Source organism: Rhinolophus sinicus, chromosome 14 (assembly GCF_057876585.1).
Source record: "Rhinolophus sinicus isolate RSI-liver-muscle chromosome 14, RSI-T2T, whole genome shotgun sequence".
Classification (NCBI taxonomy): domain Eukaryota; kingdom Metazoa; phylum Chordata; class Mammalia; order Chiroptera; family Rhinolophidae; genus Rhinolophus; species Rhinolophus sinicus.
In genome coordinates, this window is record NC_142514.1 from 43,340,606 (window position 1) to 43,368,130 (window position 27,525).

General features: G+C 38.9%; 1 protein-coding gene across 1 annotated transcript in view; it reads right to left on the reverse strand.

Moving 5' to 3' along the window:
- The window catches only part of LOC109437244 (cytochrome P450 2J2-like), a 47,513-nt gene extending 31,312 nt beyond the window's left edge, over window positions 1-16,201 (reverse strand). Inside the window, exon 1 of the mRNA XM_074334799.2 lies at window positions 15,943-16,201. Coding sequence (XP_074190900.2) covers window positions 15,943-16,201 — 259 coding nt within the window. The remainder of the gene's footprint in view (window positions 1-15,942) is intronic.
- Window positions 16,202-27,525: the final 11,324 nt, after the last annotated feature.

Here is a 27,525-nt window from a genome sequence, read left to right on the forward strand (position 1 = left end):
GGTGTAGCTGACATATAACATTATATTAGTTGCAGCTGTATAACATCATGATTCTATAATTGTGTACATTGCAAAATGATCACCACAATAAGTCTAGTTAATCTCTGTCACCATGTATTGTTACAAAACATTTTTTTGTGATGAGAACTTCTAAGATCTACTCTCTTAGCAACTTTCAAATATGCAATACAGCATTATTAACTATAGTCACCTTGCTGCGTATTCCATCCCCAGGACTCTTAACTGGAAACTTGGATCTTTTGAATCTCTGCTCATTTTGCCCGTCTTCCAACCCCCAACTATAGAAACCACTAATCTCTTCACTGTGTCCATGAGGTTTTATTTTATTTTAATTTTTTAAAGTTCGACGTATAGGTGAGATTGTATGTTATTTGTTTTTCTCTGACTGAATTCACTTAGCATAATGCGCTTGAAGTACACCAATGCTGTTACAAATGATTTCATTCTTTTCATTCTTTTTTATGGCTGAATAATATTCTTTTACACACACACAGACACACACACACACACACACACACACACGAAATCTGACAATTAAGTTCGCGAACTCATCCTAGGAAAAGTGCTGCATGCCTCATTGCTGAATATCACTATGGTCACCTTCGAAGTACTCCTTTTGGGAAGCTATGCATCGATGCCGGCATCTAGTCCACCCTTCAAAGCAATTTTGGAACTCTTTTTCTGGAATGGCCATCAGAGCTGTTGTCGTATTACCCTTGATGTCCTGAATGTCATCAAAATGTCTTTCTTTCAATATTTCCTTTATCTTCGCGTAAAGAACAAAGTCATTGGGGGCCAGATCAGGTGTGTAGGGAGGGTGTTCGAATCAGTTATTTGTTTACTGACTAAAAAGTCCCTGACAGACAGTGCCGTGTGAGCTGGTGAATTGTTGTGATCAAGAGCCATGAATTGTTGGTGAAAAGTTCAGGTCATCTGACTTTTTCACGCAGCCTTTTCAGCACTTCCAGATAGTAAACTTGGTTAACTCTTTGTCCAGTTGGTACAAATTCATAACGAATAATCCCTCTGATATCAAAAAAGGTTAGCAACATCATTGCAACAAGTTTGTGAACATAATTGTCAGACCTCATATATATGTATATATGTATATATGTATATATATACTCACATACTCATATTTCTATCATTTGTCATATATATGTACATATATATATATATATGCGCCACATTTTCTTTGTTCATTCTTCCCTCAGTAGACATTTAGGTTGTTTCCATACTTGGGCACTGTAAATAGTGCTTCAAAGAAATGTGGGTGCATATATCCTTCCGAGTTAATGTTTTTGTCTCTTCAGATAACTACCCAGAAGTGGAATTGCTGGATCATATGGTAGTTCTATTATTATAGCATAATATATTTACCCATTTCCAAATCAATGAATACTGAAGTTAGTTTTCTCCCTTCTTCCTTTTATAGTTTTATTTTATTGCATTAAAATAGTACTGCAGGTGAGAAATTGTACCATTGACTTAAATGACACATTTAAGATTCAATGAAATCTTTGACTTCTTCACATAGACTTGTAGAAATGAAGTTCTAGAGTCCACCTAAAAGCTGCAAAATTTAATGGTTTAGATATATTTATAACAAACTGATTTAAACATCTTCTATAATAAAAAAAAATTAAGACCACTTATTTGAAAACAAAGATGAAGCCTCATCTTTCAATTTGCTTTCTTATTAGTTCCAAAGTAAGGTTTTAAAGCTGTGATTGACATTTTTTCTCATTATGAATACTCTCAGGACATTGTGTAAGCTTGTGGTTAGTACAAAGAAAAAGGAAGACACTTTTAATTTTTAGAGCTTACTATGATCAGTATAAGCTTCCCTAGTTGAACATTGTTTCCTTCTTTTCCATTAACACAGGTATTTGATTCCCAAAAACTTTAAATGTAGTATGACTTGCGAAAAGTATTCTGTATAAGATTGTGTATATATATACCTCAGGTTCAAGTTAATGGCTTTGATTTATATTCTAAAGAAAAGTGAATAACATGAAAATTAATATCTTTATTTATAACCATAATGAGATGAGTACTGGCATTGGTTTTCAGTGCCATTTGCCATTTTGTACTTTTCCCCTAATGGTCTCTATCTTATAGTAACCAATCACCAAAATCATTGAGTTGTTCTAAAAAAAAAAAAAAAAAAAAAAAAAATTAAAGAAAAAGGAGAAAACTTGAAATCTTTTGTTGATCAAATTATGTAAAGTAAATGAGTGGAATATTAATTACACAATAAGAAATTATCAGACTAGTCTCTTCATTGATCCTTATGCCCCATGAATTCCTATATAATTTGGTAATCCATTAATAAGTTAATCATCAATTGTGATTGTGACTATGCAGTGGTGTTTTTCAGCATTAATTGAAAATTATTGTCTTAAACCTGTCTATCCAGAGGAGTAACACTGTATAAATATTAACAAATGATTTAGTTAGAGTATTGTTAGGTACTAAATTGTATGTCAAGTATTTAAAGTGAACTTGAGATTAAAAGCAAGACATATTTTATAAGTAACAATGATAATTTCTTAATTTGAAAATTTCTTATTTTAAGAATTAGAATAGTTTGATATTTTTATTTCTATCATTTTTCTTACATTTTCCACCCCATGAATACTTTGGCAATTAGAAGACACGAATGTTTTTTGAATCCTTTTAAGAATTTAGCCTAAAATTGATTGATGTGATGTAATACTTATATTAAAAAATAACTCGATCATATTTCTTATGTTTGCTTAGGATTTCTAAATTATGTGATAGTCAAAGGAATTTTGGTAATAACTATGATAAAGTTATTCCTGTAATAACTGTAAATATGGAAAAAATATTCTTGGATATTCTACTTATATATCCCTAATGCCCTGGAAATTTGAAGGGTAATCTAAATTGGCATACTTTAGAATATTCCAGGAGAAAAAATAACTACTTTTAATACCAGGCACTTATATTTCATGAAGATTTTGCTGACGAATAATAGGAAAGAATTTAAGTAGTCACAAAACTCTGAAAATATCTTTCTATATAATATACAATAGTTCAATAGAGTGAGGCATGGCAAATCAGCATTTAACATTGGGTATTTTGTGTTTATATAATAACATTGAAATTCCAGGTATAGAGTTTTAATATTTGCCAGCATACTTTCATAAAAGTAAATCCTAAACTACTAAGCTTTAAAAAAGTTAAGGAGAAGTGAAATTTCTCTCAAACAAAAATTGATGGAATTTGTTGCCTGTAGACCTGCCTTACAAAACATGTTAAAAGAAGTTCTTCAGAAAGAAGGGAAAAGGTATAGGTCAGAAATTCAGACCTCCATAAGGAAATAAAGACCATTAGAGAAGAAATAAATGAAGGTAAAATAAATCTTTTATTTTTCTTAATTGATCTAATAGATAACAGTTTGTTCAAAATAAAAATAGTAGCAATTTATTCAATGATTATAGCTTATAGATAAATTATATGAATGATGCAAGGGACCAAAAGAAGGAATTAGAAAAACTCTGTCATAAAGTACTCTAATGAAAGTCCTGATGAAGCAAGTGGATTTGAATCAGTTGGAATCATACATTGTAAACTCTAGGGAATGCACTTAAGTTTAAAGAAAACAATAAAATTGATGTGCTAAGAAAGAAGAGAAAATGGAAATATATAAAATGCTCAATTAAAACCAGAGAAGATAGAAAAAGAGGGAAAGACAAAAACGAAATATCAAGAAGAATGAATAGAAAGCAGTTATGAACATGGTAGATATTAATCTGTAGCAATAATCACTTTAAATTCCAATGGTCTAAATACACAAATTAAATGACAGAGTCTGTCAAAATGGATAAAGAAAAAAGAGACCCCTTTCAGATTGTTCACTGTTGGTATATAGAAACACAACTGATTTTTGTATGTTGATTTTAGTATCCTGAAACTTAGTTGAATACATTTATTTGTGCTAACAGTGTGTGTGTGTGTGTGTGTGTGTGTGTGTGTGTGTGTAATTTTTAGGGTTTTCTACTAATGAGATAACGTTATATGTGAACAGAAATAACTTTAGTTCAGCATCAAAAAGAATAAATTACTTAGGAATAAACTTAACCATGGAGGCAAATAATTATGCACTGAAAATTATAAAATATTATTCAAATAAATTAAAAAAGACATGAATAAATGGAAAGACATCCCATACTCATGGATTCGAGGACTTAATATGAGTTGTGATAAAAGGAACAGTGAATGTTTAAGTTAAAAAAAAAATTATTACAGTAAAAGATAGATTGCCATTAAACCCCCTCAAAATATTCCCCTCACATTGACAGTATTTATCCCATTGTGCTTGAAATTTTCTGAAGTTCTGGAAGTCCTCTTTCGTGAGGATCTTTAGTTGCGCTGTCATGCCTGCCTCGATGGCCTGAATCATTTTGACTTTGGGGAAGAGCCAGAAGTCACCCAGTGCGAAATCCAGTGAATAAAGTGGATGAAGACACACCGTAATGTTTTTATTTGAGAGAAATTGTCATGTCACAAGTGATGTGTGACATGGAGCATTGTCAATGATGGAGGATGAAGTAAAGACAGTATGAATTTATCCCTGGTATGCAGGGCTGGTACAACATTTGAAAATCAATTAAAGTACTATTTTACAATAACAGGCTGAAGAAGAAAAATCATCTGATTATATCAAGTAGATGCAGCAAAAGCATTTGATAAATTCCAACTGTGTTACTTAGGTTTCTCCTGAGGATATATATGTATATATCCATCTTATAAAAACTTGGCTCACATGATTATGAAGGCTGACAAGCCTCAATCTGCAGTCAGCACGCTGGAATATAACTACACCAGGAGAGCTGCTGGTGGTATAATTCCAATCTGAGCTCCAGGAAGAGCTGATGTATCAATTCAAGTCCAAATTCAGGAAAAAAATTGATGTTCCAGCTCAAGGCTGTGACGCAGGAGGAATCCTCTTATTTGGGTGTGGGTCAGACTTTTATTCTACTTAGGCTTCAACTGAATGGATTAGACCCACCCATGTTAGGCAATGCAATCTACTTTCCTTAGTCTATTGATTTAAATTTTAAACTCATCCAAAAACAGTTTTACAGAAACAAAAAAGATAATATTCGACCAAACATCTGAACACTTCATGGCATAGTCAACTTGACGTATAAAATGAACAATCACACCAACAACCATTATGATAAAAATTCAAATGAGGGAGAGAGGGGAATTTCCTTAATCTGATAAAGAAAATCTACAAAAAATCTATAGTTCATATCATCTTAAAACTAGATATTTTTCCAATAAGATCAGAAACAAGGTAAGGATGTCTTCTCTTACCACTGTTTAACAATTAAGTAACACTAAGTTAATGTTTCGATTGTGAGTAGTAGATGGGGAAAACCGGAGGAAGAACAGGTTTGGGTGGAAAGATATGGCTTTTTGGGCCATGTTACATTTGATGCATTTGTTAGATATCCAAGTGGATATATCAAGTAGACAGCTGAAGGCTCGCATATGGTATTCTTGGAAGAAGCATTTTTAAGTCATGGGTTGGGTGATGTCCCTTAGGAAGAGTGTTATGGAGAAGTAAAGAGGTTCCAGAAGAGACTTTCAGGGACTTTCCACTTAGAAGTGGAAAAGGAGCCAACAAGAGTCTTTAAATAAAGACCAGTCTATTAGAGAAACAGAGAGAACGCTTTTTGTACCTGCTAGCAGTGGTGATAGTCTGAAAGCGCAGCAGTGGTTAGTAGATGTTATCCATGCATGTAGATTGGTGAAGAGAAAATAGAGAAGGACATGAGGTTGGAGCAGTGCAGACATCAGTCAATAGTTCTGAAAAATAGATGGCGGAAGGGTAAACAAGTCTGGGAAGGTACATTCAGAAGCTGAAGTTTGGCAACAAAATAGAATTTCCGCAAGTCTAGAAACGTGCATGCCATGATTGCGAGTTTAGCAAGACAAGCTTGCAGGATCTTGCTAAAAACATTGCAAGAAACATAGTAAGCCTTCACAGGGGTAAAAGGAGAAGAAGGAGAATCTGGCATCGTGAAGGACATAAGAGAAAAGATTTTACAATATCTTTGTCATATAAATTTTTTTTTTAATGTAGTCAGAAATATCTTTTTATTTTTTTTCAGGGCTTCACCATTTTGTGTCCTGCTTAGAAAAATCACCCTACTGCAATAATATAATTTCCGGACATTTTCTTTGATTTCTTTTATTTTTGCCTCTGACTTTATCTGTTGTTCTCCTCCCCTTTCAGTCTAGTGCAGTCATGCTGCTCTAACCTTGAACATCCAGGCACATTCCTGACTCCCAGTGTTTGCACCTGCTCTTTCTCTACCTGCAAAACTCTTCCCCAAATTATCTGATCAGTTCTCTCCCTAACCGCCTTCGGTCTTTGCTCAGAAATTATCTTCTGAGGAAGAATTTTTCTGACCACCTTATGTCAAACTGCAACTCCTCCCATTCTTGTTTTCTCTTTCATTACAGCATAAATTCTCATTGAGCATAGTACATGCTCCAATATTTGTTTATTCTCTCTCCCTCTGATCCTCACTAGAATGTAAGCTCTACAAGGGCAGAGTGTGTTTCCAAAATCTGTTTTGTTTATGGTGTTATGAACAATGAAGAGCATGTAGTAGATGCTCAGTAAATATTTGTTGACTGTGTCAGCAGATGCAAATAATAATAATAATAATAATAATAATAATAAAAATAATTCGTATTTTAGGAAGTACAGGAAATAAAGCAGTCTGAAAGAGACATTAAGTAGGTCAAACATTCAAAATGATAATGAAAAAATTAGCTTTTGTAACGTAAAAATGGAATATTTTATACATTAGAAAATAACTGCTATATTTACATTAGTACCAATAGATTTCTAAAAAAATGAAAATATAATCTTTGAAATTATAATGGTAACACCTAATGCATGTGGGACTTGTTAAGCACTGGCAACATTTGAAGCATTGAAAAAGCATTTATAGAAACTAATTTAATCTGAGGTAGGTGAGATGGGAAAACTGAGGCAGAGGTGAAGGACCTTGTCAGAGGTTATTCATCCATTAAGGACAGAATTTGGGTCAAATGAGCTGCATTCCCAACCACTCATTTTGTTCTCTAGCTACTTTAATTTCCCAATTATACTGTGTTTTCTCTGACCACGGCCCTCCTTGAGACTTGTTTTCCTTACCTGTGAAATTGAGGGAATAGAATTGGGCTGCAGGGTGTGCTGGATTTTCTAAAGCAAATGGCGTTTACGTGATCTTTCAGCAGCTGCATTGCCAGGTCCTGAGAAACATCATTGATGCAGTTTGAAAATTAAAACAATAGATTAAAATTTGATCTGAATCCCAAGGACTATTTAGAGACAATCCATAAAACACTGTTCATTTCTGAAAAGTGTATTTTCCCAAAGACAGGGAACACAGAACAGCACCAAAGACATAATTTGCAAAGTTCCATTGAAATCTGATTAAATTCTGAGGGGAGCCCGAGAGCTTTGGGATGTGATGGGTTGAGCCCGCCCTCATGTGGTCACAAAGCAAAATGACAGAAGCAAGTTATAGCCTTGTTTCCTGCCAACTACTGTGTTCCCTGACTTAACGTGATGGATGAGCCTGGCCATGCCATTAGTTTTGTAGAGAACATCCGTTGTTTAAACTGATGACAGGATAAGCATTCCTTATCGAGCATGGCGTCTTGGCTCTTTCTAATATGTGGCCAGTGAACCTTTCCATCCTTGGTTCCATCGAAGGGCACCTCTCTTCCGTGCCGTCCCAGGCACACTCCTCACTTTGGGCTCCTGCAGGTATGATCCCGTGGCCTGGAATGCCTTTGCCGCCATTTCTACCAGTAGAAATCCCCATAATCTTTGGAAACCCAGTTAAAAATATTTGTGTGACCCCTGTCCTTGCCACGAAGAGCTGGGGTTTATTGGGAGGAACGGAGTGTTTCTTTTAACCTCGCATCCCCAGACGGTAGGACCACACAACCCACTAGCAAGCTCGCACCCTTTGCTTTCAAATATTCTTAAATGCATTTTATCCTAAGAGTTGTAAACAATAGAAAATAACTAGTTTCAGCACCTGCATTTCCCACCGTGACTACTGAAACATCCTCTTAAATGGTTTCCCTGCCCCCATTCCTTTTCTTATTCAATCATTCTCCAAACAGTTGTCAGAGTGATATATTCAAATATAGACATTAATAAGCCAGGGTTTTATGTGAAACACTTTGATAGCTCTCCCTGACTTGTGGAGTGGCGTTCAGATGTTTTGATTATGCACATGTATTAGAAACTATTTTTCAGCATGCACCTACAACACAGACTTATTTAGATATTTATGAATCATATATATGTATTACTGTAGCTTTGAATTGTGTTTGTTATAAAACACAAAATAAAAATTAAAGAATTAAAAATAAGAACAATATTTAGAATGTTAATAAGAGTGTAAAAATCTTATTGCACTTAATCGTATTCTATGGTGAGAGCAATGGGATTGGACTTGCTTGATTATTTTTGAAAATCTTTATTCAACACTATTCTTCTATTTCAGTTTTTTGGATACTACACTTTAATGGTGGTTGTAGTAATAATAATAGACGGTCGTATTTTTTTTCAGCATGCTGGTTGAATCTTACGCAACCCTTGGTGCAAATGCAAATCCGCTTTGGAAACTCCCGATTGATAGAACAGGGTCTGAACTCGCCACAGCGGTATTCAGGAGTCTTTAAGTGCAAACCCAGTTCCTCTGCTCCCTGGTCTCTGAGCACTGACCTCTGTGCCTGACATACTGACCTCAGACCAACTGCACAACTTATGGGCCCACGGCTGCACCATATACTTTCATATTTTGTGACTTTGCATACACATGGAATGTCTTTGACCTCATTTGTCTGCTGTGAATTTCTAGTCATTTTTCAGAAGTATACATATAGAAACCATTTGTCTTTGAGCTTTTCCAAACCCCACTCCGGACCTCTAAAATCCATTGCTTCCTCATTTGGTGCTTGGATAATGACTTGATATTCCCCCAATGTACTTTTTTTTTTTTTTTTTTTTTTTTTTTTAGTGTATTGTAGATTCGTAATTTATTCGTCCTATTTTCTGTAAGATTTGAGGGAAGAAACTGGTTATCTTTGACAATCTTGTCAGTTCATGGATGGAGTTCCAAAAATGTTTATGGAGTGAATAAGTGAAGGTCAATACCTACTATTAAGTCTGCATGAATAAACCCCAGTCATGTCAGTCACGAGAGGGACAGATTCTAATGTCTGTGTCAATCTCCTGTGACTGGAAGCCTTTTTCAGTTTTTTCGCAGGAGACTTCTTGTGAGGGATTTTTCTTAATGGCCTCAGTCACTGGGATTATTCTGCTCTGTACCCTCCGTTCTGCCTGAGAACTGCTGTTATTGTGCTCAAGGAAAAAAGAGAGGAATATCCCACAGACATTCTTAGATACCCAGGATGTTTTTTTCCTTGTTCTCTATCAATGGCCTGACTTGATTTTTTTCTTTTTTTTTGCAGGGGCAGGGGTCGGGAGGGGGTATGTACAGGAGGGGCATAATCCAGTTGAAGAAACTGAACAGGAGAGTCAAAACTTGCTAACAATGAATGATTTGCCACTTGGGCTGGATGTTCTGTTGTCAGCTCCACGTTTGGTAGCACTCCATCCTAGGACTCTAAGAAGCCTTGGACTCCATTTCCCAGAATCCTCTTTCCATGGACTTTCATAGAGCTGGCCACTGAGCAGCACTAGCAGAAGATGTAGAAGGTGGGAGGGAAGGAGAAGCCACAGCAAGAGCTAATAGGGGATTCTCAGAGTTTTCCTACAAGCTCTGGGGACCATCTGCTTTTTTGCTATAAGCTGACACAATTGGTGGGAGCTTCTCAGAGATCTGCATCAACTTCTAGCAAGCTCTTTAGAACCACCCATTTCAGTTCCTCAGGCTGATTCATCAGTGTTGGTTTCCATGACATTTGTTCCCCCAGCTGTTCCAATGGGTATGTAAGTCCTTAACGCCTATATTGAATTCCTTACACCTGGAATACTTGGAGTTGTTCCTGCTTTGCTAACCAAACTCTGCCACCTCTTGTAGGGAGGTATATAGAATGAGTTACACAGTTCTGCTGTTGACCAGCAATAACAGGTATTTAAATCATCCCCAAACATAGGTGCTTAAAACAACCTTCATTGTATGGCTTATAGTTCAGTGGGTCAGGACTAGGGATTTTCAGAACTGAGCAAAGATGTCCACCTCAGTGTCATGTGGAGCTACCTGCTGTGACTTGATTGAGACTGGATGACCCAAGATGGCTTCATTCAAGGTCTGAGGCCTTGGTGCTGGTTGGCAGGGTACCTTCATTCCCCTCCACATGGCCTCTCTCTCCACATGGTCTCCCACCACTCAGCAGTCTAGTTGGAGCATCTTTTCCTGGCAGCTGGCTTCCAGGAGGCAAAAGCAGAAGCTGCATGTTTTCTTACACCTTCATTGGCACAGCACAAGTTATGCCACATTCTATTGGTCAAAACAAGTAACAGCCCAAATTGAAGGGAGGGGAACTAGAATTCTTCTTATGAAGGGAAGAGTGGCAAGATCACTTTGTAATGGGTATGGGGGGGAGTGTAGCAGCCATTTTGGAAAACAATCTCCATACCAGCTGAGGGACATGAACCATGAAGAGGTTAAATAACTTGCCCAAGGTCACTCAATTTCTAAGTGGCAGGGCCAAGACTGAACTCTGATCAGTTTGACTTCTATGTTCATGTTCTTTGCCACTATACTGCCTTACGACGTCCTTTTTTATTGATCTCTAAAGCTTTTCCCGACTACATGCTTATATGTCTTATTCTCACATGGGTTTCAAGGCCCAGAAAGAATGCTACCTTCCCTATTATTCTAAGCTTGTAATAGTCTGCAAACTTAATCTTCCACAGAATTTCTCTGAAGGCCCTGCACATTGAGAACTAAAGCCAAAAATCTTGTTTCTATTTCAGACAGCTAAATCAGAATCTTCTCTGAGTGTCTTAATAGTTTAGTTAGTGTATGGGAACTTTATTTCCCATAAGTCGGCAAGAACCGTGTAACTGGTTTGGGTGTTATTTCTCTCTCCATGTCTTGGATCATATAGCATAAAATACAGTGCATAGTAGTTAATTGACAAATAATGAGTGAACATATGAATGAGCCCAACTAGTTTCTCAAAAATTATTCTGACCTCTCTGTGCACCAGGAAATGTATGGCCATTAAAAGTAAGCTCTAAGAGCTTTAACGTTAGTCTTATTAGTCACTTAGGACCCTCTTGGCTTCTGTCCTGACCTTGCTCTTTTCCACTCCATGTCCAGATAACTTCCATCCCTTGGCTTAGTATTAGAGCTTTGGTTCAGTTTTTAAGTGTTGTCTTCTATACTCTCAGTTTTGACCCTTATTGCCCTCTGAGAACCACTTTAGATGGGATCTCTTACCTTGCTTTCCATCTCTGTCATCCAGACCATGGCTTTGACCACTGCATTCTAATCTCCAGAGAACAGTGTCTGTTTTACTCACCATTGGCTACCCAGTACAGAGTTCCAAAAGCATTATGTAGATTGAACTGAACTTGTGCCCTTAGCCAGGCCCACCCTGCTCCCCTGATGAGACTGGTTCAGCTAAAGTGAATGACACTGGCATACAGTGAAGTGCTCTGGGGCTGCCTTTGCCTCAGGGAGGAGCAGGAGGCCAGGCTTTATCAGAAGGGCTTCCGATGAACCAATGCGCTGAGTCATCTCAAGAGAAGCCACGATGAACCTCATATCAGAGGGGCAACCGGTTGCCGATTCTCTATGCATATGGTGCTCTTTTTTGCTAAACTTCCCTGGAGCTCCTTTGCTAATCTAACTTTCCTTAATCAGCAGATGGCTTCTGTCTGGGCAATCATCAGCTGGTGCTTAGCACTGGCAGATTCAAGAGGAGGCATGGGACTTGTTAGGGTGGGGTGTCCAGATGCCAACACACAGAATGCCAGGTGAAGTTATAGGCATTTTCTAATTGGTGTTGGAGACAATGAAGGCAGTTGAGAGGGGGTATCAGGAAAAACCCTTCCTGGAAGGGGGAGACTGCTAATCAGGGAGCCAGACAGACCCAGAGAAGGCAAAGGCAATAGAAATCAGGAACAGCTCCAGAGTAGAGACTAGTTCTTTTCCAAGTACACATTACCTGGTAGTGTGTATTGCACATAGAGGCACACAGTCAACGTACAGGAAATATAAACTGGGACTCACCATTTACTCTCATATTCATCTATTCAACAATATGTGTTGAGGCCCTGATTGTGCACCAGGCCCTAGAAAACAGGGATAATTATAAGATAAACTAACCTCAGTCATTGGTGAGGGATGTTACCAGAAGGTGTTGAATCCTTGGCACTTTCTAGATGAAGACAGTGGCAGTGAGAATTACTCTGGGGCACTCTGAAATGTCCAAAGTACTGATTGTGTCTGATACATAGGAACCACGGGTTTGACTGCTGCATACTCAGAGACTAGAACATGCCTAAAAATTAATAAGGGCTCAGTAAATATTTTTGGAATGAATACCCAACCGAAATACCAAGGAAGAATAAAAGTAGATTTGTCTAAGATGCCGAGGTGAGTCAATGGGTGAAATGATGGTCTTTTTAACAAATGATGGGGTAACTAGGTATCTGTATGCAAAAGGATGAGTTTTGGACCTCTACCTCACACCATATATAAAAATTAGTTCAAGTTGGTCATAGCGAGTTCTAAAACTATAAAATTCTTAGAGGAAAATATGGGAATAAATCTTCATGATCTTGGATTAGGCAATGATTTCTTAGAGACAGCACCTAAAGCCCAAGCATTAAAAGAAATAAAGTGATCAATTCAGCTTCATCCAAATTAAAAACTTTGTGTTTTCAATGAACCATCAATCAAGTTATAAAACCTACAGCATAGGAGAAAATATTTGCAAATTATATCCCTGATAAGGGATCACTCTCTATCCAAAAAGAAATCTTAAACTCAATAATAAAAAAAGTATTAGGTTGGTGCAAAAGTAATTGTGGTTTAAAAGTATAAAAATAATTGCAAAAACTGAAACATTACTTCTGCACCAAAGTAATAAATAACACAATTAAAAATGAGCAAAGGATATAAATAATCATTTCTCCAAAGAAGATATATAGGTGACCTATAAGCCCACGAAAAGATGCTTAACATCCTTAGTCATTTGGGAAAATGTAAATCAAAACCACAGTGAGACATTACTTCACACCTAGTAGAATGACTAAAATAAAACAGACATACAATTGAAGGATTGGTGATGATGTTGACAAAATGAAATCCTTAAACATTGCTGGTCGGAATTGAACCTGGTGCAAAAAATTCGGAAAATATTCTGGTAGTTCCTCAAAATGTTTCACGCAGAGTTATCACGTCATACAGCAATTCCAGTCCTAGGTGAAAAATGAAACATAGGTTCACATGAAAACTTGATAATGGCATTCTTTATAATAATGAAAAAGTGGAAATTATGTACTGATACATGCTACAGGATGGATACATGTCATCAACTCTGTTCTCTCCGAAGGAAGCCAGATACGAAAAGCCACATATTATATGGTTGCGTTTATATGAAATGTCCAGAATAGGCAAGTTCATAGAGACTGGGGTGCAGTGATGTGAAGAATAGGGAGTGATACTAGTGGGTATAAGGTTTCTATTTTGCAGTGATGAAACGTTCTAAATATAGATTGTGGTAAAATTTGCACAAGTTCGTAAATACACCAAAATCCACTGAATTATATACTTTAAATGGGTAAATTAAATTATATTTCAATATTTGTTTTATAAAAAAGAATAAGGAGGTAATGGAGACTTTTTAGAAATACAGGTAAAAAAAAGTACTTCAGAACAACCCCTGCCTGGACGTTTACTGAAGGATATTTTGCTTTGATTCAATGGGATAAATTTAGAAAGATGTAAACCTATATAATCCACATGCCTTATAATACTGGAACTTTAATATAAGACAGCAGCAAAGGCATTTCCAGGATGGCAACCATGAAGCAAGCCTGACAACAATAATTCTAAACAGGAACTGGAGGAGAAGAGCTCCAATAGAGATGTCTCCTGGAGAATAAAAGATATTATGGTTTATATGATGGATTTGACCTTGTGGAAAATGTTATGTAGAGCTGACTTTTGAAGAGTTAGGGTAGAATGAAAGCTGATGATCTAGGAAACTAAGCAAACAGAAAAGCAGGTAATTATTAATTGTGCAAGGACAAAAAGTTTGTATAAGAAATATAATCAGAATAAACTACTAGGCTCAACAGTGAACAACGTTTACATGGTCAAATTTGAATATTTGAATTTTGAAACAACTGATGCTGTCCAGTTGACAATAGACAGTGCAACACACCAAGAAATGGGAGACTTGGCATTCGAACTCGGGTATCAGAGTTCAGTGTCTGCCAGACACCATGTTGGCACTCTATTTCACAACTTTAAAAGTGAATTTGGCTCTACTCTAGGATATTTAAACACATGAACTATCCCATCAATCTCTGAGAAAAGTTTATTCCAGCTCTTTGCAACTATTCAGCTTTTGAATACCCTTTTGTTTTTCCCAATAAACAATGGGAAAATTGGTTCCTCTCAGAACTGAGGAGACAGTTTTTAATAAATAATTCTGCTTTTAAATAAGTTTGTTGAGGTATAATTCATATACTTATATATGTATAATCTCACACCGAGATTTACAATTTACCCATTTATAGCACACACTTCAATGGTTTTGAGTATTACATTATTAATTTTGTATAAGTTGTGGTAAAATATATATAACACATAGTTTGCCATTTTAGCCATTTTAAATGTACAGGTCAGTGGCATTAATTGCATTCACTGTTTTGCAACCATCATCACTATTTCCAAAAGATAGTCATCACCTCAAACAGAAACTCTGTGCATTAAGCAATAACTCCCTCCTCCCTCCTCCACTCAATCCCTAATAATCACGATTATACCTTCTATCTTTAAAATTTTGCCTGTTCTAGGTGTTCCATATAAGGAGGATCATATAATAGTTGTCATTTTTTTGTCTGGTATATTTCACTTAGAGTAGTGTTTTCAGGGTACATCCGTATTATATCCTGTATTAGAACTCCATTCCTTTTGTAGACGGAATCACAGTTATCGTATGTATAGACTACATTTTATTTACCCATTTGTCTGTTGAACGGGCATTTGGGTTGTTTCTACCTTTTGGCTATTGTGTTTAATGCTGCTATGAACATGGGTGTACAAGCCTCTGTTGGAGTCCCTGCTTTCAACTGAGACACTATCTTGGAATACAAAGTACATAGAATTGGGAGTCAAGGGTCCTCAGGTCTAGCCCTGGATCTGTCTATGAATAGCTCTGAGGTCCTGACAATAACTTTCTCTCCATCTGGGCTCAGGTTTCTCATCTGTAAACGACACAGCTCTTAAATTTTTATTAGAACACTTTTAGGGTTTCACATTAGCTTTCACTTGAAAAACAAACAGATAAGAGGTGTATTCTGTTAATACAAATATATTTTACAAATTCAAATTTATAATGCAAAACAAAGACTCTAATGCATGCTATTTTGATATGTAAAAAATAAACTGAGAGACTATTGATGATAGTTAATATCCATTTGGCCCATCGACGTGTCTCTTTCTGAATACACAAGATCATTCTCCTAAATTATTCGAGGTTATGAGAAATTTGGTCTCTGACTAATCATGGCTAGAAACAAAACCTTTTCAGGCTGGTCTAAGCAAAATGTATGAAAGGATGTAGGTAGGTAAAAGAATCTCCAGGTTAGATAGAGAATAGGGTCTGGAGTACATAGCCGGAATAATACCCAATTACCTTTCTGGAATGCCTTTAATTGCAAGCTCACCTCTATCAGGTCCTGGCAGGTGGAGGTTGAGAATGTGAATGCTACTTCAAGGACGTCTGGCACTGATGTCCGTAGAAGCTCACCATCACCCCTGTTTGCCACAAGAAGAGGTTTATAACGTTTGTGAGAAAAGACACTGATGTAAGAGATACTGTGTGTGATGTAAGAGATACTGTGTCTTTCGGCAGCAGGGACTCCCCAAGTATCCTTTTTCTGCATCTGCTGCATGGTTGTCCTGGGATCAGCATCTCAGTGTAATGATGGCAGAGAGCTGTGGTGAGTGTGATGTGTTCATGTTACTTGGGTGTATGTGAATTCTGATGATCACAGGTATTATGACTTGGTGTTTGTTGGGTAAGTTGTAAAATCATGGATAAGCTCCTGTGTCTTTGGTGCATGATAGGGTTATGTATTTTGGAAGCGTTGTGTTGTTGAAGATCTGATGCTACGTTCTGCCCTATACTGTGAACCTTCCATGTCTTGTCATACTTGGCTCAGAGGCAAGGTGGTGGCAGATATAAGTAACATTGATAAGCTCGACTCTCAGCCTTGTGGTCATGAAAGCTCAGCCCAGTCTTCATATGATGATGCCTCAACAATGTCTTTAGATCACTCTTCTCCATCCTCATCTTCACCTCTGTCCAAAGGCCTTCTTGCAGAGTCTTTAGATATAGCCATTTATGGAGACGTTTATGAAAGACTTGCTACATCATGGGTACCTCAGAAGTATTTATTCTGTCACTTCAGTGAATCATCAGAGCAATGCTATGATGTAGAATTTTTTTTATTCCTGCTATTCCCAGTTTCCAGATGAGGAAACTGAGGCTCAGTTAGATCATGCAGCTGGTAAATGCAGAACGGAGACCCAAACAGAGACCTGTTTGACTCCGAAGTCCAGATTCTTTCTGTTTCATCACACTTCATTTTGCCTAATGACATATCTTATATGGTAAGTACAAATACATAACAAAACTGCTAAAAGTTGCGGAGAGGACTGAATATATTTTACCTGCAAATATGTAGGTGGAGCTGATTAAAAAAACAACAACAAAAACACAAACAAACAGAAAAAAAAAGCAAAATCTAAAACAATACCTGCAATTCTTTAGTAGAAATATCTTTGCAAAAGGTGAGAGGTGATGACGAAAGAGGAAGACCGCAGATGTGACTGTTTATCCATACCAACTAATCTGGCTGAATTCACTTTGGAGGAAAAAGGTAAATAGTATACATTTTCACCCTTACCCTCAAATCAAACACCTACGATGGGTGTTTGTTTATGCATCATGAGGTCATGACCTTTACGGCTCAGATAGCTTGTTTGTGGGTGGTTCAAAGAGACAAGTATTTCGATCAGAGGAATCTAATTTCTTGAGGCAAAACAACTCCCCAAACCAATCATTTTGCATTTACAATGTACCTCCAAGCTTTTTTCCTCCATTTTTTTTTTCCCTCCTACTGAAGTATGACCTTTGCCTCTGTGTCCGAGCCAGGTACCCTTTGAGCAGATGTAGTTTTACCGTTTAGGTTGAAAAGTCCAGATACAAAAGCTTACATAAGTTTCAAGAAGGAGCTAAGATAACCGCTAAAGAAAGCTCTTGCTGGAGGAACCACAAAGCCAGGAATAAATCTCCAGGCCATGTAATCACAAGGGGTTTATGCAAACCTCTTAAAGGAGGTTTACACAAATATACACCCAAGTTCCTCTTTGAAAGAGTTGTTCTTTTCCCATGAGTCAGTGTTTAACAGAGCTTGGGAAAACATGAGCCTGCAGGCTGGAAGAAGATGAGGTTTGAAAACTGGACCTATTATTTGAACGAGAAAAAACCCTTAAGTTGCAATAACATGACCTACTGGAGCTGCAGAGACTGGGAATCTGTTACTAGCGTCTTCTGTGGGCCGGCATTTCCTTTCCAGGTTGCAGTGGCCTCTGCTTGCCTGCACTTGCCTTGTTATCTGCCTCCTGCAGAGGAGACCTGCCTTTGTGTGTGCTGTCTATGAGCATGTATCTGTGAGCAAGGCTGGTTTTCTGAGCTTTAATTCTGAATGAGGTAGAAAACAAAGTCAACACAGGCTCTGCCTCCTGTGTCTAAGTAATAGGGCAAAGTTCATTTTATTTTCTTATCACATGAGAATAATGGGCTGCAGTGAGTGTAGACATGCTGGGGTTATGCTATACCATGCTATTTTTATGTACTGAAATACTGGCCTTTTGGGGTAGTATAATACTGTTTTATTAGTATTTTTATAAACCTGAAATCATTTGTGTCTTGACTCAAGATCAAAGACTCAACTTTTTCAATGTATGGATAAAGATAAATGGCTGGATACTCTAGGAGCCAGGCCAGGTCTGCATGTTTCACATTCCCAGTAAGCCCCGAGGTTGTGGTATTCCAATACTCCTATTGCAAGAATAATTCTTCTCTGCTCTCCCCCGCAAGTAAAATGTGAATTGAAAGTGATGCAGGTAAGTCTGCACTCACTGAGATTTCCACCTGTAGATGATACCATTAAAGGAAACAGAGATGCATCAGAAATGGCTTATTTGAAACTGATGCTACAGCTCTCAATAAAAACCTGTGGTGCTTATCCTTGTTTCCTCCCCAAAAAAGTTTGTTTAAAAAGGATCTTCAAAGTTATCAAACAAGAGATGGGATTCTCGAGTAGAGTCTGATGACAATATTTAGAATTATTTTATAACACAGCCTTGTCTTTCTTTCTTTCTTTTTTTAAGTAAAGTTTATTGGGGTGACAAGTGTTAGCAAAGTTACATAGATTGAAGGTGCACAATTCTGTACTATGTCATCTATATATCACATCAATAATGCAGCCTTTTCATTATTCCCTGTCTCCTTTCCTTGGTTGTTCTTCTGTCTCTTCTCTGTCTTTCCATCACCACTTCACTCCTTTCCCCTCTTGGTCCCAGTTGTCCCCTACAAGTAAGTGTTTGGCCCTCCTAGCAGAGGCCAGCAGGTGGGGTGCTTGGAAAGCCTGGAGTCCCAAGGAGGAGTGATGGCGGGAGGGGCGCAGCCTGAGCAGGTCTCACTCCAGGCGTCATCTCCATGGAGAGTCCTAGCAGACCATGGGGCTCCCCAGTTCAGTTCGTCACCCCTGGCTGCATGGACAAGGCAAGTGAGTGTGGACAGTGACGGCACCAGTCAGAATGCAGTTTGGGGGTGGGGGACAGGTCTGAGGGACCAGCACATGTAGATTACTAAGACAGCAGTTCTGTGCCATCTCGGTAATGGGCCTCGCCCACCAGCTCCATCCAAGGCTGTAACTCAGTGGTTTTAGCTATGTTCATAGAGTATTATAACCATTAAAAAGCTTTCATCAGGAAAAGCTGATGTTCTCTAACCTTCTGTATGAGGGACAAGACAACTGTAATTACTAAATTCGATTTCGACACTTAAGCACCCTTGGTTTAAGGATGCTGAAAGAAGGCCATAAAAAGAACTTCATTTTTTTTTTCTGTTGTTGTTGTTCATTCTCAGCTTCTTGAAGACCGAGAGGTTATGAAGGAAGAAAATCATGGCTTCAACACTGTATCTATTGAGTACTGTTGCTCAACAAATATTTGATGGTAGTTTGTGTTCCATGGCAATGTGTTCTATATTTTTTGTCTCACTGTACAAACTGAATAATTCTGGGATGCCATCTCTCAGGAATCTGTTAGATGGCTGTAACTGATCTGGTGATGATTCTGGAAGTGCTCATGGGGAGTATTCTGGGGAATATTAGACCTGAAGGACTTCTGACACCACCTTGCCCAGAGGGTGACAAGTGACTTGCCCAGTGACCCTCAGTGAGGTTTTGGTAGAGAAAGAAACCGTTGCTTGATTTACTAGGTAAACCCTCCCAGATAACATTTACAGAAAACAGGAGAGTGGGACCAGTGGTGGCTATTTCAGCAACTGCGAGAGCCAGCTCAAGGTGCTATCTGAGCTCAGGTTGCTCTTGATTACTCCCCATTACTGCCTCAGATACACCTTTCCTCGTGCCCATATCCCTTACTGCTGTCACCTTCCAGGTAGGTGGGTCTCTCCACTTCAGATACTTGGGCCCGTGTCCCTTCTCCTTATATCCTTAGCATAACAGAAAGGACACCAGGGATAGGGGTTTGAATGAGATTGTACTAAAGACAGGGAACGTGGGGGACACGCTTGCCTCTTTCCTGATAGATTGTCATCATCAGAGGAGTTGGGCTTATGTAAGGACCCCTGTAGGGTAATTCCCCATCTCACAATAACCTGATGGGATAGTCAAGCCAGAGACACAAACATATAGCAGCTGCGGGGGGTGGGCTGGGCGGCCTTTTTTTTCTTTTCTTTTAACAGCTTACTCCTTTTTCTCTTCCTCCTGGATCCTGCCTGTGTTTATTTCCCACAGATTGCTCTCCCTTTACACAAGAGGGCGCTGGAGCCCATGTTACCGGGCTCTCAGAGGGATGGAGACTAGGATGCAGAGAAAGGAAATAAGCAATCTGGGTGTGTTCCAGATGATGGCACTAGTCCTGCCAGCTCCAGGTTCAGGTACTCTGTATATACCTCTATATGCAGGGACTCTTAGGGAGGGTCTAAATTCCGTGTGGACACCCAGAAGCTCGGGGTCCTGGGCCCACCTTTGAGAAAGGCATTGGCCAGTTTGGGGGGTATCCTCCAGAATGCGACCAAATGCGAACCAGGCTGTATGAGAGCTAGCTGAGGGACCCAGGGCCTTTTCGTTTGGAGAAAAGAAGATTGGGGAGTGATGGGAGCTGGCTCTGCATTTCTGAAAAGCGTTTGTTTGGAAGAGAGACTAGGCTCATTTTATATGGATTTAGTAGTGGAACTGGTATATCTGAAAAATATTTATCAAGAAAAAGGTCTCAGCTGAATATACGAAGAACTCTGTGTGTGTGGAAGGCAGCATGGTTTAAGCAGTAAGAGTGTGGGTTGTGGAGGAAGACCCAGGTTCACCCTCTGGCCTGCCCTCACTAGCTCTATGACTTGGATAAATCACATAACCTCTCTTAGCCTCAGTCCTCTTATCTGCAAAATGGGGTTAATGATGTCTGCCTTACAGGGTTTTGTGAAAGTCAATAATTTGAATAAAGTGCTCACACAGTGCCTGGCATTTTTATTTATTTATTTATTTTTTGAGAGCTCAATTTGCAAAAATTGGAGTAGCTGACCTTGAATGCTTATTCTGTGGAAGGCATTGTACCATCTCCCATCAATTATCTTTAAGCATCCAAACAACCCTATGAGGTGAGCATTCTTACTCTGATTTTACAAAAGAGGCAAGCAGGGAACAGAGAGAGTAAGAGATTTGCCCAAGTTCTCAAGCCTCGAAAGTTGGAGCACTGCAATCCTAAGCCAGGTCTGTCTGTCTTCAGAGCTGTACTCCTGCCAGGACACCATGCTGCCTGCTTGTGTCAATGTGGGGTCTTCACCCAGAGGGCCCCAGGGTCTGGCACGCTGTTGGCGGGTTTATCTATCACACACAATGACGCAGGGGCACATATGTTGTTCTGGCAAAGACAAGGCGCATTTTCCAGTGTGGGTAGAAGCAGTGGATGAATAATACAGGGAGAGGGAGCAACAGAAGGGGCAAGAGGAGGCCAGAGCTGCATCAATTCCCCTGCCCCCAACAAGGGCAGCAGAAGGTGCAGCTGGCGGGACCCCAGAGTGGAGCCGCCAGCCCAATCATCTTGCCGCTGGGTTTTGCACAGCTTTCCTTCTCCATTCTTTCTCATTTTTGACACTTGTGATTATTACCAATCCTGGTGGTGCTGACGCACGGGAGTGCAATGGTTACCATGGCATACTTAATAGCGAGAGCAGATGTTTGGCAGGCTAGCTCCATGCATTCTAAATACACAAGGCGAAAGTCGGTGGAGGGCGTAATTGATTTGCTGACTGCAATGGGAAGCCAGCCCGTGCCCGCGCTGGGCCAGGGCACCTTACCACATACTTTCTCTAACACAGCACATGGTCACATCATGAGCTGACCCCTTGTAGGCCCCTCTGCTCTCACATGTTATCAGTTCCCACCTGCTCTCTCCTCTTTGGCTTTATTCAACACCTGCAGCCTCCCACACAAGCAAGGGGCCTTCGCACCAGCTGTGACCTTACTCCGGAACCCCATCCTTCGTCGTGTGGGTAATGCCCACACATCCCTCAGTTCGCAGCTTGGACCTCACACTCTAGCAAGCCTTTGTGAAGTCTGAGTTGGCAGGACCACTCTGTGTCTACCCTTTCACAGAATTTACTGTTGTGCTGTAATTGCTTTCTTAATCATTTATCTTCCCAATAGAAGGCATGTTTCTTGAGTGCAAGAACCATGATATTTACAGGTATAATTTTGACTATAATTTATATAAAAATTACATGAAATAAAATGTCCATCCTTTACTATTGGTATCACGTTTCTTGCAAACCACCCCACAAGTGGTCAGGACAGCAAGTGCTGAGGACCTTCCTCCAAGCAGGATTCTTATCTGCATACAAGGCATACATTTTGTATGTCTGAGCCTCTGCAGCATTCCCTTCATCAAGGAACTTGATGCCCTTCTCGCATTCATCTCTCCCTTTTCAAATCCGGTTCATTAATCAAGACAGCACTCAGCTGTCATGTAATCTCTGATATACCCTCCCCTAAGCAAATGCGATTGCATCTCAATAATAAAACCCTTCCCTAACACCCCCACTTCCACTGAACACTCAACCCCCAACATAACTGTTTGCATTTCTTTTGAAACCTTTGACTTTCCAAAATGCCAACAAGTGCAGTGGAGAGCCCAGGCTTTGGCCGTAGGCCCAAGTTCATGTCCTGAGTCTGCCATTTACTTGTTATGTATAACTTTGGACATGTTAAATGACCTCCCAGCTTCATTTCGTCCATTATTGAAATGAGTATAATTACATCTACTCTTCTGGGTAGCCGTGTGGATGAAATGAGATACTGAAGAAAAAATGTGTAGCCCAGTGCACAGAACACAGTAAGAACTCATTAAATGGTTGCTAGTATCAAGTCACTATTTATATATTTGCCTGATGCCACCAAGGAGACTGCATGCTCCTTGAGGTCAGTGCCATAATACCCTGCAGTGTGGTGCAAGCTCATGGCTCCTGTCATATACAACTGGGCAAGTGGGGGAAACTTACCTCCCCCCGCTGGCTCCACTTGCCTTTTCTGTAAATTGGGGTTATGAGATAATTGGGAGCATTACATTTTGAATGCCTTTTAAACTGTAAAGCTCAAAAACGATCTGAATCAACTTAAAGGGGCTAGCAGGAGAGGACACGCACAGAGCAAAGGTATGTCCAATGTCTGTTTCACTCTGAAGATGCTGAGGCGAGTTTCCTGTTCATTATTGCCCTGGTGACATGAGTGTTTTGTATTCACCTCACCCATGAGTTCTGGACCAGGTAGAGAAAGAGGCAGAGAAGGGAGATATGTGTGTGTGTGTGTGTGTGTGTGTGTTTTGGAGAGGAGAATTGCAGACCGAGGATTTTCCAGGGACAGAACAACTGATAATTTACCTGGAGAAAAAAAAGACACTTTGGTTTTGACATTATTTTGAAATAATTACAACTCATTGTAAAGAAACTACCAGTTTTGTGACTGTGACCAAGATATCAAATCACTAAAGAAGCATAAGAAAGTTTTTACCAAATAGTTTGATGGACAGTATTGAAAAAAGTGAACATTTGTGAAGGTCACTGAGCTAACCCCTGCTGGGTGGGAATGGTAGTATTGAGGGGTTCTTTTCATTTCAGTTCCACCAAAGTGTTTGTAGCCCTTTTTTTTCCCTATCATAATGAAAATTTGTGATCTAAAAACACTCTGTTTCAGAAGAAATATAACTGCATCTCATTTCAAACTATAAAGTGGATTTTTTTTAATATCACATTTTCAACAGTTACAATTTCAACCTCTTTTGGAAAATTCCAGGGGACGTAATCCCTCCCCACTGTCTCAATGCTCCCATGATTCTGTGCTTATGAACATGAACCTCAGGCAATTTCCAGTGCAATATGGGCTAGAGTTAGCATGTTCCCTCTCCTTCACTTGAGTTAGTCATGTGAGAGCTGTGAATGAAGTGTTTGGGTTATTGCCCCTTTGTACTTTAAGGATACCTCTGGATCTCAGGATAAGATGATCGCCCCACACAGCTCTGAGATCTGGAGAACTGGATTCTAAATCCAGATTTGTCAGTAACTTGTAACACGGAGAACGTATTTCCTCCATTCTGGGCCTCAAGCTTCTCATCTGGAGAACACCAGGGTTGCACCCCATCCTTTTCTATGACTATTCGGGTGATTGTATGGTTTGTCTTCATTAGTCTGTTGATAGGATGAATTGCATTGATTGTTTTTTTATTGTTGAACCAGCCTTGCATTGCCAAGATAAACCTCACTTGGTATTATGCTTTTAACGTATTGTTGGATTTGATTTGCTAGTATTTTGTTAAGGATTTTTGAGTTTATGTTCATGAGGGATATGGGTCTGTAGATTTCTTTGTTTGTGATATCTTTGGGTTTGGTATCTGGATAATTTCAAAAATGAATTGGACAGTGTTCCCTCCTCTTCTATATTCTGGAAGAATTTGTGTAGAATTGATATTATTGCTTGCTTAAATGTTTGGTAGAATTTTCAGCTAGACTCTGTCATTTTAAAGGTTTTCATATTCTAGGCAACCCCAGTATAAGGGAGTGTCCATCCTGGGGAATTTGGAAGGGGTGAACGACCTCAGGCCCGGTAGAAGCTCCTTGTGACTAGAGAAATAGGGAAACCCCTCCAAACCACACACGAAGGGCTCCTCTTTCCCGATCACTTCTAGTGTTATTTCAGCAACTTGCAGGCCACAGTTTTCCAAGAATCATTTTGAGTCTTTGAGAGACAGTGTGAAATAGTGAAAGTAGCTCAAATCCTTGACTCTAGCACATACCAGTCAAGTGACCTCAGCCCACATTCCTGAACCTCTGAAAGCCTCAGTTCCTGCATCTGTAACTGGGCATGGTGAATTTTAGCTCACAAAGCTGTTGATAGGATTGAAAACACATAAAAATGTCCAGCATAGCAGGTTTTCAATGAACACTGGCCTTCTTTCTGAGGCTTCTTTCTGAAATAGGAACACCCTGTCTCATTTTACTTAGGCCATGGGACCCATCTGAGTAAAAAGCCTGTTTGCTCACATCTGACTCTGGGATAGTTTTTCTGAAGGGAGTTAGAAATGCAAAGACAGAGCTTTTTTTTTTTTTTTTTTTTTTTTTTGGCCATCTGTTCAACAAGACGAATGAGTTTACCTTGAAAACAGTCACATTACAAAGTGATTGCTGGATGGGAACGATTTGTTATAATGCTCCAATTCCGCTGCTTCCTTCCCAGTGGAGAGAATGCCCTCTTCAGTGACTGAGGCTCCAGAGCATTGCTTCCTAATGGGACCTGGAGAACAGGCAGCTATTCAAATTCTAACTAGAGCCTAGAAAGATGGTTCTTTTTGATTGAAAAAAAAGTCGTGAGTCAGCTGCTTAGGAAAATGCCTTGCTGATGATATTAGTACATAGAAGCAATTTCATCAGTCTGGGAAGCACATTTTCAAGAGGCAAGATTGGCAGGGCAGAAAGGACAGAATATTAATGAAGCTGTCAGAGGGAATGATGGTGCTATTTCAATTCTGGGCAACGGAGGGAGCTGTTGTCTCCCAATCTTGAAATAGAGATTTGGCAGGAAGGTGACTATCATGGAGTTTGGAAGAAACTTCCTTTCTTGTGGGGTGTTGTAGAGTTGCATGATTTACTGAGTAACATTGCATTTGATTGGCTCTTAGACTTCACTAGGAAAAACCAGACGTGCAAAGGATGGTTAGTTACAGTCTTAGCTTACACTCTGCATAGAACTTGATACGTGCCAGGCACTGTTCTAAGATATAGATATAGATATAGATATAGATATAGATATAGATATAGATATAGATATAGATATAGATATAGATATAGATATAGATATAGATATAGATATAGATATCTATCTATCTATCTTTCTATCTACCTACCGGGTGTGCCAGTATACACATTTTAAGAGATGGTATCTATGCTCAAGCAGTAGTTCGCCATAATCAGAAGTGTCTGGATGCTGATGGTAACCACTTTGAGCACCTCTTATAATTGCAGAAGTCAAACGTGACTTATATTCATTTTTTGTTTTTGGTATTATCAAGTATTACAATTTTAATAGTTTTCTTAAAATGTGTATACATTCTTTTGGCTACATATATATAATATATATATATATGTGTGTGTATATAGATATACATATATGTGTGTATATGTATACATATACATATACATATATATATACACACACACACACACACATACATACATACATACAGAGGGAGCCAAAAAAATGTATACACATTTTAAGAAATGAAAAAAACTATTAAAATTGTAATTCTCAACATATACCAATAACAAAAAATGAATACAAGTCATATGTATGCTTTTTCTTGGCACCCCTGGTATATAAATATATATATCGTGTACTGGACAATCAGCTCTAAAGTGTGTTTTGGAGCAAAAATTAATATAATGCCCGGTTTTATTTTACTATAATATAAGACCAGGTCTATATAATATAATACAATACAATAAAATACCAGATTTTATATTAATTTTTGCTCCAAAAGATGCATTAGAGCTGATGGTCTGGCTAGGTCCTATTTTTGGGGAAACATGGTGTGTGTGTATATATATATATATATATACACATATATATATTCATTAAATTCTCACAACTGTGCCCATTTTGGAGATGAAGAAACTAAGGTACAGTGACGTTAAGTGATTTCCTGAAGGTCACACAGCTAATAATTGTACTCTTAAACATCATTAGGAAAATGCCTTGTTAATAATATTTATACTTTTGATACCATTCTATATGGTAAGTACATTTTATTACCATTATTTTATTAGTGGAGCATCTGAGGCAGAGAGAGAGAGAGAGAGAGAGAGAGAGAGAGAGAGAGAGAGAGAGAGAGAGAGAAAGAGAGAGAGAATGGACTTTGCAAACTTTGGGTCTGAAGTGTTCTGAAGACATTTTCAATTCTAATATTCTAGGCTTCATATGATTGGCTAATAACACAGAGAAAGTATTGGAGAGCAAGACTCAGTCCAAAGTCTGGCTCCACGTCCAGTGCTTTATACTGCTATACTATTTCCTGCACACCTCCCTCCTCTGTGCCCAGTTCTGTGAGGATGAGAGGTCAAGAGATGCAAACGCCTAGTCTCTGAGCTGCCGGTGCCCTGAGCTACACTGACTTCTCTCTACTTGAGATTCTCGGCCACTGGACCTGCAAACATGGGGTGCAATTTTAGCTCTCTTACTCGGCAGCCTAGTGACATTGACGCTGTGTCTCTCTTATCAATCTGCAGAAGTGTGCTTTTAGGAGGCAGGGCTGAAGGACAGAAGAAACAGAAATGCCATGTTCATCCCTGGACGAGAGAGGGAGAAGGCAAGTCCTTGCTCCTCTGAGGCTTGCTTTTAGTAAAACAGGTATTTGGACC